Here is a 14,388-nt window from a genome sequence, read left to right on the forward strand (position 1 = left end):
TTTAGTCTTTGCAACTTTACAGATCTTCTTTATGCACCAAGAGCTTGTAACACTCCAAAGAGAAAGGAAAAATTGAAATCGCATCATATGACCCCTTTAAAATGTTATAATTATATCTTTGAAAAACATTAAAATTAATTTGTATTTGTTAACAATAATGTGGCTACACAAAATATTTAGGAGGATGGTTATCTGACTTAGTCATTCTCAGCAACAGAACTGACAGTACCTGTCTCTGCTTTGCCTGCATTCACATTTTTAATAAAGCTCTTAAGGCTTGCTTGTCTCCAGGGTCCTTCAAGAGGTAGTTGAGGCCTGGGGGCCATATTTGAAACAATACAAACTTCACCATCTGTCTAGGGTCATGAGTCAAAATGACAGACAAACATGCAAATGGTTATAATATACTGTTGAAGAACTATTAAAAAATGTTGAATGAAATATAACTGAAATAAAATACAAATATTACACAAAAAACTTTAACTAAATGAAAGTTTGAAATATTCCCGTCAACTAACTACTTAAAATTAAAATTAAAACTGAAAATGAAAAATACAAATATAAAAAATGAAAGCTTGTATCGTGTGTATATATATATATATATATATATATATATATATATTACAATTGTTTGTAGTATAAAGGATTACCTGAGTTCTCATAGTGCAGAAAAACAAATACATCAAATATTTCAAGAAGAACTACTATAAAAGTAAATAAAGATGAAAAGTTCCAGGTGCAGTGGATTAAATGTACCTCCTTTGTCTCTGTAAGGATCATTGACCCTTATGTGTGTCATATTCAGATCCAGGTCCAAAGAATTTGTAGGTGCGCTGCTTCAAATCTTCCACATTCAGATCTGTTTGAACAAATAAACAAATAACTGAATAATCGACATCCCATTAACCACAACATAGTCAAATAATATGGTGCTATTTACTATATACCATATAGTCAGGTTTTCAAACACACAGTTTCACCTTTCATATTCTTACATACGGGAATGTATCATGTCTTGTATTTTTCACCTCTACACTCAGACAGGGACTCCAGGAGGACGAATGCTTGATCTCCATAGCAGCTCTGCTGTCCAGTGTTCCTCCTGTAGAATGGGTTTGCAGACTCAGGCCGGAATTCAGGCTCAGGACTTTGAGAGAGTAACATGCTCAGCTTCTGCAGGTCATAGACCCAATGGAGCGGTTGTGCTGCAGAATGTACAGTATCAACCAAAAATCTGCATTTGTCAACATTTGATTATATGGTAATCCTACATTACAGTGTCAATGTTTCTTACCTGCTACTATAATTGATTACCATATTAATGATAAACAGTGTGTGATTACATTGCATCTCCACAAAATAATGTCAGGTTATACATGTGCATGTGATTGTCAATGCTTATGTAAATACACAGTAATGTACTGTAACGCCGTGTGCGATGCCAATTCAATTGTGATATATTACAGATGGTGACTATAAATAAGTTTTGCCATATATAAGGCTTTTTGGTATATTTTCTTACTAGTATTCGCAAGTAATGCAAACCTGCAGCATCGGCAACAGCTGATCCAATGATTGCTCCGATAGCCCTGTCAGCAAGAGCAAGAGCCATCTGTGACAAGATAAACAAACCAAGTAACGTTAAGAGAGAAACTATCGTGCTCATATATAGCTTAGAATGCATGTTGTCGGCAACATGCACAACTGAAACTCATACTAATGGTTAATACAGTTTAAAACGAAAGTGTTTCTCACCTTTGAATCTTATATTCTTCAAGCGGAGTCTGAAGTTTACAAGTTACACAGTTTAAAGGGGTCATATGATGCTTTTTTAAAGATCATTATTTTTGAAAGCCCTTGTGTTATGAACTGGATTCCAGTGCTGCTGATTGGATGGAATTAAGCACGTCACAGTGCAATATTGTGTTTTTATGATTTTATAATATTTAAAAAATATTTAGACAATATCGTTTAACTAACTAAATAAAAATGAAGAAAAATTGAATTAATTTTATATATTTGCTACATGCTGCTTTATTAATTTTTTTAATTTTTAATTTTCACTGAAACACACCATGAAATATTACAACTTTTGCTTTCATAAAATTATCTGAAACTTCAAAAAGAAAAAAAAAAAAACCTAATTTTACTGAAGCATTCAAGGTCATTAGTGTATATTTAATATAAGATAAAATAATGAAATATGCACATCTGCATTATTGGAAGAGCACAAGATAACTTCAGTACTGTCTGTGTGCAAGTTATTCGCTCCTAAACTCACTTCTCCGTCACCGTTGAATGATCAGCTCTGGAAAGCCATGTTTAATCCATCTGGAATGCCTCTATTCCCGCCGAAAGGGCTTCTTTCACCTATAAAAAACTAAATCATTGCATTAAACTTATTAAACTATATTATAATTCCGTTGTTGTAGACATTATTAACCCTACGATTGGCAAATAATTTATTTACAGTTTTTACAGAGTAATACAAATGCCTTCAAAGTCAGGATGATATTTAGAAGAGGAAGGAGAGATATCTGCAAGAGGTTTAAATTAATAAGACCTATTATAGTTTGCGACAAGTCAAAACTAACGGAAAAGGAAGAGCATCTACTATGGTGAAGACTTGGTCCTTAATATTCATGAGATGAACCTTCGCCACTGGATCAACAACGTACCGTCAACTATTAATGAATATTCATAAGCTAAGACTTCGCCATTGGATTACGAGGCCACGCCGCCGCACTCCTCAATTAGTATAAAACCTTTGCCGTACTAGAATTCGTAACTCCGCTGGTGGGGCTTTATAGGTCTGACCACGGATAAACCCAAATTAGTGCGCACGAGTCTCAGTTTTGGCAACTAAGAGCGCACGCTCAAAAAGAAGAAGAAGAAGAAGAAAAGAAAAAAATAAACCGCGGATGCCAAACGCAAGGTGTGCGCTCTGCTTCGGCTGTTTCTGCATCTTATAGCTTCATTCAACTGTGTCAGATTTATCTCACAGTTATTTAATTTTATACGCGCATTATGGAGTATTGGAGGCAGTGCAGCTTGTGGCTGATCAATTGTAAAGTTTTGCCCCGGAGTCATCGGGTCACGGCGGATTCGGCGCAGGTTTTTGATTTGGCCCAAACTCTTCGGGATGGGGTGCTTCTGTGCCAGCTGCTGAACAATCTCAGACCCGACACCATTAACCTGAAAGAGATCAATCTCAGACCACAGATGTCACAGGTGAACGCAAACAATAGACATTCTGTCATTTTATTATGAACGTATATGAATTTCTGTAATAACTTTGTATTTTTTATAATGTACTGCAGTTGCGGAAACACTAACCTACTGACATACAGTAACTTTCGTCTTCATGGCATATATGAGCAGTATATGAATATCTATTTCAATACATTTATTTGACCAACATATACAACATATTTTGATATTTTTGTAAGTTGTAAGTCATTTAAGGCTTTATAGTACTAGCCAGTGCCATAGTACTACAAGTGGCCCCAGTGCCAGTGGCAGAATACACTTCTCTTCACAAAGGACTCAGTGGTAGATATACACAGCTCTCTTTGTATATGGCATCATTCAGTCAGTCTGCAAAACTCTCAACAAACTGAGTAAACACTGAACTAATGAAACATCGATTTTTAATGTACATCATGTTTTGGTAGGGACCCAAAAGTCATCCAGATGAATGTTCTGTCTGATTCGCTGCTGTGTGTAAGTAAGTGTTTAGGGCTGAGAAGTCTCAGGCAGTTTGCCCAGGCCCAAACAACTCTTCTCAGATGCCCCCGTTTCACTCCAGTGACCTGGTCAAATCCGACTGTGATCTGACTGATTTTTAAACTCACAAATCCACCCTTCTGGATTGATGAGACACAGTCAGTCTCCATCAGACAACGGAAAAGAGCAATTTTCAGCAACACACCTTGTTGCGTTAACTGGCATTCCTGTCACTTATCTGACTCATATAAATGGTGAATTTTGATAAGTGTGGTTTTTGTGCTTTGGAATGGGTTCATGTTCATTTAAATACACAATTGTGGAATAATGATGTTAAATTATTTAAATTAAATTCAGTCATGACAATAGACTTATAGTAGAGGGAAGTTAAAAGCAACCTCTTGTCATTTTCTTTTTTTAAAGTTGATCTGTTGTGCTCTTGTATGGTAAGAAAAATGCAGAAGCAGAAATATCGTTGATATTGGCAATATCTTATTAGGTATTTATTAGGCAATAGAGTCTGTTTGTAATTATTTGGAAATCTCATTTCCTCATCTACTAAAGGGAAAAGCCTTAATGATTCCACTAATTTGTCTCTCTCAAGGCTACGTTTCCACAGAAGATTCTCATGATATCCTCAAAATGCTTTGTCCTGGCTACACATTTGCATTTTACATTTCGTTTTGTAATCTTTTACATTGTGTTTGCCCCAAAAAATTAATATGTACAAGTGGTGTGCAAAAACAAAAAAACCTTTAAAAACGTTAACAGAATCTTTTTTTTTTTGCTTTATTAGTTCCTCTGCTTGAAGAATATTCGTACATTCTTGTCTGCATGCTGCGAAGGTTTTGGGATGAAGAAGAGTGAATTGTTTGATGCCTTCGATCTCTTTGATGTCCGTGATTTTGGAAAGGTAATGGAAAAAAAAAATACAAATTTCAAGAATCTTTTATTGGTAGTTTCAGAAGGAGCAAATAGCAAATAGCAAATTATTTAAAAAATGTGTTAATATTTCTTATAATTTTTTACTCCATAACAATAATGTGCACCATGGGCTATAATCATAATTAATTTATAAATGTATAAATAAATAAACATTATAAATTAATGATTAATACAGTTTATTTGTTAATATATTAATAAGTTATGATTTTATTTTGAAATTGATTTTGAAATTTGAAATTGATCGTACTATAAGAATTACTTGTGAAATAATGCGGACTGTTAATGAGACTAACTAAAAAAACATTGTTTGCTGAATATGAATATGGGTCAGACAGTATGTATTGATGGGGGGTGATACCACAGACCAGAGAAACTGAGAATCTAATCTACAGTTCTGCAGTCTTAATTCTGTAAAATTATGATCTGTATTATTGTATTAACCATGGCCAAAGAATAATAGATTCACTCTGCTTGTGCTCGCAGACACTTGTAAATGCCTGGCTGATGTGGTTGTGGTCTGGCCTCTGAAGGTCACCTGTAATCAATAGCTCATTTATTTCCCCAACCTCTTAATGTACAACCTTGTTCTGAATGTTTGGACTGTCTTTGTCTGGCAGTGTAATATAATAATTCCCTGAGCCACAGGAGTAACCTACTCCAGTAGCTTCCTCCTGGCATTTCTCTTCCTAGCAAGCTCAGTGGCTGAAGGTCTAGCCTCATGTGGGGTTAAACATAAAGCGAAGCGTCCTTTGTGCTGTGAGGGACTGCACTGTTTTTACAGAGGGGTTCAGCCATTGTTTGTCTGTACTCATAGGACACATCTGCAGCCATGCAGAATCATTAGCACAGCCCTCTAGGGCTGAACTATACACTCCTGAAAGAGCTGAAGAGCTGTTCAAACACTCCCACTGCACAGTTTTTGAAGGCTTATGGCTGAGGGCATGTGCGCATGTTGTTAATGGTTCTGAGGAGTGTCATTTGTTCAGTATATATCTGGATAACTTGGTGTTTTATGCAGTCATGTGTAAAATAAAGTAGTAGTTAATGTTGAAGTTGATCAAAATGATGTATGTCCAACTAAGTAAAAGTACAAAGTTAGCAACTCGACTAATTTAACAACATTTTTCAGTAGCATGAAATTTTGAATAATGAGGAGGACATTTTATAGAGGACCTTATAGAAGACCCCAGCAGTCCTCCATCACAGATGCCAGGGCAGTTTCTTTGATTTTATTTCTATTTATTGACACTACTTTTCAAAAGTTTTGGGTCAGTATGATGAAGAAGAAAAAAAGAAAGAAAAAAAAAGTTAATACTTTTATTCAGCAAGGATGCATTAATAAATTGATCATATTAAAATATAGTTGTTGTTAATGATAATAATAATAGGAATAACAAGAACAATAATAAACTTTATTTTTGTAGTACTTTTAAAAGTTGCACCTCAAAGTACTTTAAAAAAAAGTTAAAGTTAAAATACATTGAAATACAAAAAACAATGCATCAAAAGAAGAAGATGAATTTAAGAAGAATATAAATTAAAATAAAAAACAGTTACAAAGTAATCATATAAAAGCTACTCTGGAAACGTGAGTTTTAAGAGAAGATTTAAAAACACTAAAAGATTCAGCATGCCTAATATCAGTATAATATCATTAATATTATAATATATAATGTATTATATAGAATATTAAAATATAGTTATTAATAATAAGGTTATGATAAGGTAGTAAGACACTGATGACTAGAGTAATGGCTGCTGAAAATCCAGCTGTTTCACAGCAATAAACAACATTTTAAAATATATTCAAATAGAAAACAGTTATTTAGTTAAATTAGTTTTAATCGTTTACTGTGTTTTTTGCTCAACACATGCAGCCTGGGTGAACATAAAAGATTTTCAAAAACATTTAAAAATCCGTCTTGCCTATACATACAGATAACTTACAAATAATAATAAAAAAACTTTTAAGTGATTTTTAAGTAAGTTTTAGATACTGCCGGCTAACTATGCTCGCAACACTGACCAAAACAGTGAAGCAGTTACACAATTGCAAGAAGTGTTAACATTGCTTCACTTCACACAACAGTTTCAGTCTGCAGTTGTTGTTTTTTGCCCCATTTCTCAAGGTTTAAGTTAATCCTTCTCAATAATCTTTGCCCGGCCGCAATCTACTAACATGAGTTTGTCTTGTAAGTATGCATGTTACATTCACATCCATTAAATCTGCTTTAAATGAAATTATGAAGTAATGATATGAAATACAGCTCCGATTTGGCACAGATTTGGAGTAATGTGCTCATTTTACAATTAAGTAAAAGAATCTTTATAAAACTGACACTTCAGACTCTGATTGGATGATTTGCATTTGCATTGATTCAAAGCCTTTGTAAAATGCTGGAAAAACATGCCAAGTTGCATACTTTGCCCAGCAACCATACATAGCCTAATATTGGTACTAAATTAAATAAAATACAACTGTTTATTACAATAGTTAGTTATAATAAATGTAGCTCTGTATTGAACGTTAGTCTTTTTTTTTTCATTATATTGACGTTGTTGTTGTTTTATAAAAGCAATGACCCGCAAGAGTCTCTGCGCTGCAGTGATTTTACCATTCGTAAGAGTGTTGTAGATACTCCACTTTACATGGTGCCTTAAATTACTATTAAATATGGCCTCTCATTGCTTATTTTTTTCTTAAAGTAGTTTCTCATGGAGTCACGCAGGTGTGAATGCATCTGAACATAGCTGATGGTTGCTTGTGCTCTCATGAAGACCGCACATTCGTTTGGAGGTTGCATTTTAACCTTTTCTCACCTTTCATCTTCGTGTGCTGTTTCCTTAGAGACTCCACGGCACATGCGGTCCTATGCACGTGTAGTTGTTTCAGTCACCTCATTTGACAATAGAGATATGGATTTACTACATGCCTTCCAGGCATTCTATTATTATTAGGTTACTGGGGTAGTATATTGACAACCATATCAGATCAATAGGTGGTGGGAGTTTTGTCTTCACAATCCTAAAGCAATAGTGATTTACTGACAGGATTTATTATGAACTGCTTTTATTTGCATCACATATGATTTGAATAAATACATTTAGAATGAAAAACTATCACCGAGTACAGATATTTTTGATTGTTTGTTGTGTTTTTGTTTGTCTAATCAATATGCACGTAGTGCATTGAATGGATTGTTTTTGTACTTTTTTTGACCGTATTATTTAGCTGACATTTATAATCATGGTCCTGTCCCTGCAAATTTCCCAAATCCCTGCCAGGCTAAGAGTCAAGACCTCACTCAGATTAAACAGTGCTGTGTTTTCAACTTGCCTCTCATGAACATATTAAACCAAAGAAGCACAGGAAACCTTTAAAAAAATGGTAAGGTGACAAGACAGGAGGGATGAGAGATGATGGTTGCATGTCCGAAACACTTGCAGTTCTTTACGACTAAAATGTTAAATTAAAATAACTCTTGGCATGATGCATCATGGGATGCTTTTTAACAGTATTAAAGCAGTTTGCATGTCTGCTGTTTTTCGTTCACTATCTAGTCTAACATGTCCAATACAAATCATTAAAATGTTAGTTTTATAAAGAACCTGTAGCTTGAACAATAGATAATAGCAATGCCAAGGTCAAGAATTTGGGATCCATGGGCTGATAAAATATACACCTTGAATGCAATGAAAGTCTCTTTGGGGGAAAATAAGTGTCTTCAAATGCATAAATGCAATGTAAATGAAAAGAAATTCATTTGTAGGCACAATTTTTATTGTTTCAAAGCTAATTTTAGTCATTTAAAGACGATTTCCATCAAGTTTGTGACTGGTTGTTTATATTGAGAGAAAATAAAACTAAACTAAAGAAAGTCTTACACATTCACACTTAGTTTCGGAATTGAAATGTATGAATGCACAGTCTATTGAGATTCAGAATGAAAAGCTCTCCTCTGCTGCGCTGCTTTATGGTGAAATTGAAATTCTGCTGCGGTCTGACTGTAAAGCTGCAAAAGCTGTGACCTGCAGCTGCCATCTTAGCTTTATGCTGTATAGGTGACCTTTTTTAATGTTCTTGTACAGAACTTCAAAGATGTTATTCCTAAATGCAGGTTATATTACTAAAAATGAAACCAATCTGATTTTATTCCTTCGAAGAGTTTGTGGACCAGATACTAGGGAAATGTATTTAGCTAAATTTGTTACTCAGGGATAGCTCCACAGAATGCTGCCTGTGAAAGAGTTAAAATGCTCAAACATTTATGAGGTTTAGGATGCATGAAGTGAGAATGAAAGTAGATGACAACACCTCTGTTTGGTTGTAGTGGCATAAACAAAAATAACTTTCTAAAGGAAGCAGGGTTGGTTTTCAACAGGTGTTCTGAAGCACGATTCACAGACCTAAATGGCATGCTATCATCCCGATCTGTCTATTGTAAGTGTATTTGTGTTGCATGCATTTGTGTTACCATATGTCAGTCTGTACACATCTGTGTGTGTGCATGAGTGTAAATGTGAGAAAGCAAGCCCACATCGCACAAGCTTGGCATCGCAAGACCACTTCCTCTCCAGAGAGTGTGATGCCTCTCTAATAACATCACTTTTCATATGTAGACTATAACAGGAATCACTTCTATGGTTTTTGTTGAGTATTAAATCAACAGAAATTCCACCTTCAATACCAACAACTTGCATTGCATCACTAAACAATTTAAAACGTGACATACACTGTGAAGGTTGGCCTGAAATGATCAATGATATTGATAAAAGCAAAGATTAAAGATGCGCATACAGTATGTCCAAATGTTGCCATCTGACATCTTTTAAAGTTGAGGAACATCAGGACAAGCTGCTTGTCTGGCATTTTCTTGGAGAGGATGTCCTGAATTGTTCGTTTTCATAAATACATAATACCTATTTGTCTCAATAGACCAGAGAAACATGCTGAAAATCACAATGACTACAGTTAAGATAAAGGTCTATACTGTAGGTAGACCAAAAACTTAAACCGGCCGACACACATTTCTAATTTGCAAACGAACAGCCTGCTTTTTTCTTTCCAGGTCATTGACACCCTATCAAAACTCTCTCATACATCTTTTGCACAACAGAAAGCCATCAGGTGAGTTTGCATTTACAATGCAAGAAAAAAAATCAGTTGTACACATTAAAAATCGTCTTATTCTCTGGTTCTGTACTGATTTCACAGGTCATTTCCCACGGAGGAAAGCACTGAAAATGAAGACATATATATCCATTTGGCAGATCTTATTGAGTAAGTATGAAGCTCTCTTAACCTAATTGGGCAGTTGTTTAATTGGAAGCAATGAGATATTAGTTTTCAAATGAAACTCATTAACACTTGCGGTTTCAGTCACCCACGTATATGTTCATGTTTTGTTTCGGAAGAACAATTCATATTTTCAGTATTGTATGAGATCCATTACCTGCTTAGGCGTTGTGTGGGAGGAATGCGAATGGCTAATTAATAGTAGGCTAAGTGTGAAAACAGGAAGTTACACAGGATGTTCTGTAGAAATAGAGCCATGTGTACAGCAGCGCACTGATCTATTGTAATTAAAAAAATCTGACCGCTTTGACCAGAACTGTTGTGTAATCATACTGTGTTCATATTTTTATAGTAATTGTGAAGTCCTAATCTGAATGTGTTTTGTGTGAACAGTGAGGAGCTGGAGGAATATATTTATGACCCCGTGTACGGAGACGTAGAGGGAGGAGAGGTGTATGAGGATCTGATGAGGACAGAGGCTGCTGCGTCTCAAGCGGTACTCAAATGACTCAATACCACACACACACACACAAACTCTCCTAATGCATCAACGTGTTGATTTCCTTTGCAAAACACCTACTCCTACTCCAACCAGAAATATGGTAGCTTTTTCGTAAGTATCTTTATGAGTAAATTCACTGTAATCACGAAAAGCACCAGAAAAAATAACAACCAAAACAAAACTTGTGACTTTAAAGGGGTCATATGATGCTGCTAAAGCGGTACTCAAATGACTCAATACCACACACACACACACAAACTCTCCTAATGCATCAACGTGTTGATTTCCTTTGCAAAACACCTACTCCTACTCCAACCAGAAATATGGTAGCTTTTTCGTAAGTATCTTTATGAGTAAATTCACTGTAATCACGAAAAGCACCAGAAAAAATAACAACCAAAACAAAACTTGTGACTTTAAAGGGGTCATATGATGCTGCTAAAAAGAACATTATTTTGTGTATTTCAAGCCCCGGCTTAGTGTGCGCTGAGGCCAGGATAGAGTGAGCTGAGGCCGGCTAGCGTGAGCCAAAGCCCCGGCTTAGCGTGCGCTGAGGCCGGGATAGAGTGAGCTGAGGCGAATTGAAATCGCATCATATGACCCCTTTAAGACTTTATTAGGTTGTGTTTTTAAAGCAATTTTTTTGGCTGGCTGGCTGGCTGTAGACTGAATAAGTTAGTTGTGTTGACAGAAACAGGCCGAGGTGGACATCAGAAGCTGCTGTCTTTTAGAGATCAAACAGACAGAAGCCAAATACACTGAGACCCTGGAGACAATTGAGAAGGTGAGATTCACATTCTCAGGATGGAGTATTTGATCATACCGTGCTTCACATCTAGTGAAGGACAGCTGCTCCGCTGTTGCCACGCAATGTAGGATATAACTTTCCTACATTGAGCTAAAATACATTTTATTTCTGTCTTAACAGTACTTTGTGATTCCACTGATAAAATTCATCTCCGCAACAGAAATTGAAAAGATTTTCATCAATATACCAGTGAGTGACATTGACCACAATGTTTCTAAATAATAAAAAAAAAGTCTAACATTTCCACCAAATGTAAAATATTTTATATTATTTTATATATTTATATATATTTGTGCTTCTCAGGACCTGGTTAAAATTCACAAAAGCCTGTTGGCTGAGATTCAAGACTCTGTTCAAAATAAAAATGCAGAAAACCTCCACCAAATCTTCATTATTTACAAAGACAGGTACTGTACAAAACCATCACATTCAGGAATATAACTATCTTCATTTTATTTTCCAGTAAAAACATCTAAACATTACACACACACACACACACACACACACACACACATTTTTGTCCAAAAAAATCTGCAAAAATGTCAACAATTCTGTGTTTTTCTGTCAATATGGGGTGCTGTGTGTACATTAATGAGGAAAAAAAATTAACTTAAATGATTTTAGCAAATGGCTGCAATATAACAAAGAGTGAAAAATTTAAGGGGGTCTGAATACTTTCCGTACCCACTGTATATATATTACTTTTACTTATAAATATAACATTATTTATAAATATAACATTATATATTATATACTGTTTTATACCATACTATATTAATTACACACACACGCACACGCACACGCACACGCACACACACACACACACACGTTGGCATACAATTACATTTATATTTCTTACCACAGTGGCGTCATTTTAAGTGTAAACCTCACAAAATTTAGTTTGGACAAAATGGTAATCAAATTATCCAATATTTTATTGATTGATTGATTTATTTTGTTACATTTTGTGTGAATTTTATGTTTTTTAAAACAGCAATTATATTGAAGAAAAACAAATTAAACATACAAGGGGTGACAGATTTTTGTTTATAATCAAATTTTGTGGAAATCTGCTGAGCTTTCATTGAATTTCTGCAGGACTAGTTAATATTTAATATTTCTCGAATCATATTACTAAGCATTGCTGATGTGTGTGTTTTTTGCTAACATTTGCCGTCTGCTTTAGGCTTCTACTTTATGGAAAATACTGCGGTCATGTAGAATCAGCCATTTCTCTCTTAGACTTCATCTGTAAGGACAACGAAGGCGTTCGACTGAAACTAGAGGTTCAAAAACACTGTTTCATTTTCTGTCATATTTATAATATTTCATTTTCATTTCATAATCATAATATTTATAATGTGCTTTTCCCTTACTCAAAGAGCTAAAAGATAATTTCCTTTTGAGGTTTTGTAGAGCCTTCTGTTTTCCAGATTCAGTTTATTTTGTGTTGCAGGAATGTTCGAAGAGAGCCAACAATGGGAAATTCACTTTGAGAGACTTACTTGTGGTTCCCATGCAGCGAGTGCTGAAATACCCACTACTGCTTCAGGTACAGTAACATACACACTATTAACATTGTATATTGTCCTCTTTTAACACTTTGAACAAAGCATATCACATTTTTGCTGAGCTTGAAATGACCCTGGTTGAATGTCTTACTGATATGTACCACATGGGGGAGCCATCTGGCTAGTTTTCTCTTATTTTCTGACAATGACGCTACATGAGCTTAATTTGTCATTACTGCTGTAGGAAAGGTTTACTCTTCTGTTTTGTTCAGAGAACAAAATTCAGATGAAGTACAGCTTATTCAAATCAATACTAAAGGTCATTATATTAAAGTCAATATGAAACCGTAGTCACAACTTTTACATCCATAATTTGATGCATTTCTGAGCATTACAGGATATCCAAATAAATGTAGGGTGGTACTTGATTTTATCCATTGGGAATTGAGTTTAAGAAAGTGATCTATATATTACAGATGTAGGAGGAGAGTTAAAGATTATGAAGACAAATATTTGAAGATAAAAACACGCATCCATGAATTGTGCACAATGGCTTAGAAAATGTATTAACCGAATAAATAGGGCCAGTTTTGATTTCAAGTTGACTTTAACTGAAGAACCTTTTTGCAATGTTTTGCCAACTGACAGATGATAAGTAACTTACTTTATAAGGTGTAAATGTTGTTAAATAGTAAAGTTATGAAATCTGGCAGGATAGGGTAGATTCTGAAGCCATCTGGTCAAATTTGAGGTCAGTCTCTCAAACCCTCTAGCAGCACTAGTAGCGTACATTTGAACCATATTGAACAGAATGGTCTAGAATAAAATACTTTTTACTCTCATTCCTTGGGACTTACCAAGATCAATGTACCTGGTGGATTTGAGATTCCATCCAACTAGATTTAGAACAGGAAGTGAGTCTGTGTCTTGGCATATTGATGTATTTTAAAGGGATAGTTCACCCAAAATTTTTATAATTTACACGCCATTATATCATTCCAAACCTGTATGGCTTGATTTTTTTTTTCTGTGGAATACAAAAGACATTTAAAAAAAAAAGTTTTCCCCCCTCTCCATAAAGTGAAATTCCTCACCCAAGGCCCAATGGTGTTTGGTCTTTTCTTACTTTCAAATTATATTATTTTGTGTTACAAAATAATTAAATTTGTAAATATATATGCTCATAACCGTTTAACTACTTTTCCTAAAATGACCACCAGAGGTGCTATGACCAAACAAATCTACTCAACCTCAATAACAGTTTCAAGAAAGAAACCGAATTGTATCACACAAACAACCTAGACTGATTAACTTGATTGCAAACCATGTAAAAAGATCCCCAATAGTTACAAGCTTACATAGCAAGTCTTTCTAGATGATTTTACTGTTAAAGTCACTTTATACCTATATGTAATATAATCATCAAAGTTACTGCACTAGTCCATGCTAAAGTTTTGTAGGCGCGAGGTCCTTCACCACAGGACAGAGAAGACATGAGGACAGAAGTGAGTGCACAAGTGTTAGAGACGGCCTGACACACACACACACACACACACACACACACACACGTTTACTTAGCTATCTAAATGGGGACATTCCA

The 14,388-nt window shown here is 35.0% G+C and overlaps 1 protein-coding gene and 1 pseudogene across 1 annotated transcript in view; one reads left to right on the top strand and one right to left on the bottom strand.

The window, feature by feature from the left end:
• LOC107677947 (crystallin J1A-like) overlaps nt 1-1,815 on the bottom strand; it is a 3,935-nt pseudogene extending 2,120 nt beyond the window's left edge.
• Nucleotides 1,816-2,726: 911 nt separating this feature from the next.
• LOC107677852 (guanine nucleotide exchange factor VAV3-like) overlaps nt 2,727-14,388 on the top strand; it is a 50,982-nt gene continuing 39,320 nt past the window's right edge. The window contains exons 1-10 of the mRNA XM_016472918.1: nt 2,727-3,231; nt 4,523-4,639; nt 9,741-9,799; nt 9,887-9,952; nt 10,361-10,463; nt 11,161-11,253; nt 11,398-11,466; nt 11,581-11,684; nt 12,464-12,563; nt 12,734-12,829. Of these exons, the coding sequence (XP_016328404.1) occupies nt 3,028-3,231; nt 4,523-4,639; nt 9,741-9,799; nt 9,887-9,952; nt 10,361-10,463; nt 11,161-11,253; nt 11,398-11,466; nt 11,581-11,684; nt 12,464-12,563; nt 12,734-12,829 (1,011 nt within the window). The 5' untranslated portion in view covers nt 2,727-3,027. The remainder of the gene's footprint in view (nt 3,232-4,522; nt 4,640-9,740; nt 9,800-9,886; nt 9,953-10,360; nt 10,464-11,160; nt 11,254-11,397; nt 11,467-11,580; nt 11,685-12,463; nt 12,564-12,733; nt 12,830-14,388) is intronic.

This window comes from Sinocyclocheilus anshuiensis, unplaced genomic scaffold (genome assembly GCF_001515605.1).
Source record: "Sinocyclocheilus anshuiensis isolate Anshui unplaced genomic scaffold, SAMN03320099.WGS_v1.1 scaffold1299, whole genome shotgun sequence".
Classification (NCBI taxonomy): Eukaryota; Metazoa; Chordata; class Actinopteri; order Cypriniformes; family Cyprinidae; genus Sinocyclocheilus; species Sinocyclocheilus anshuiensis.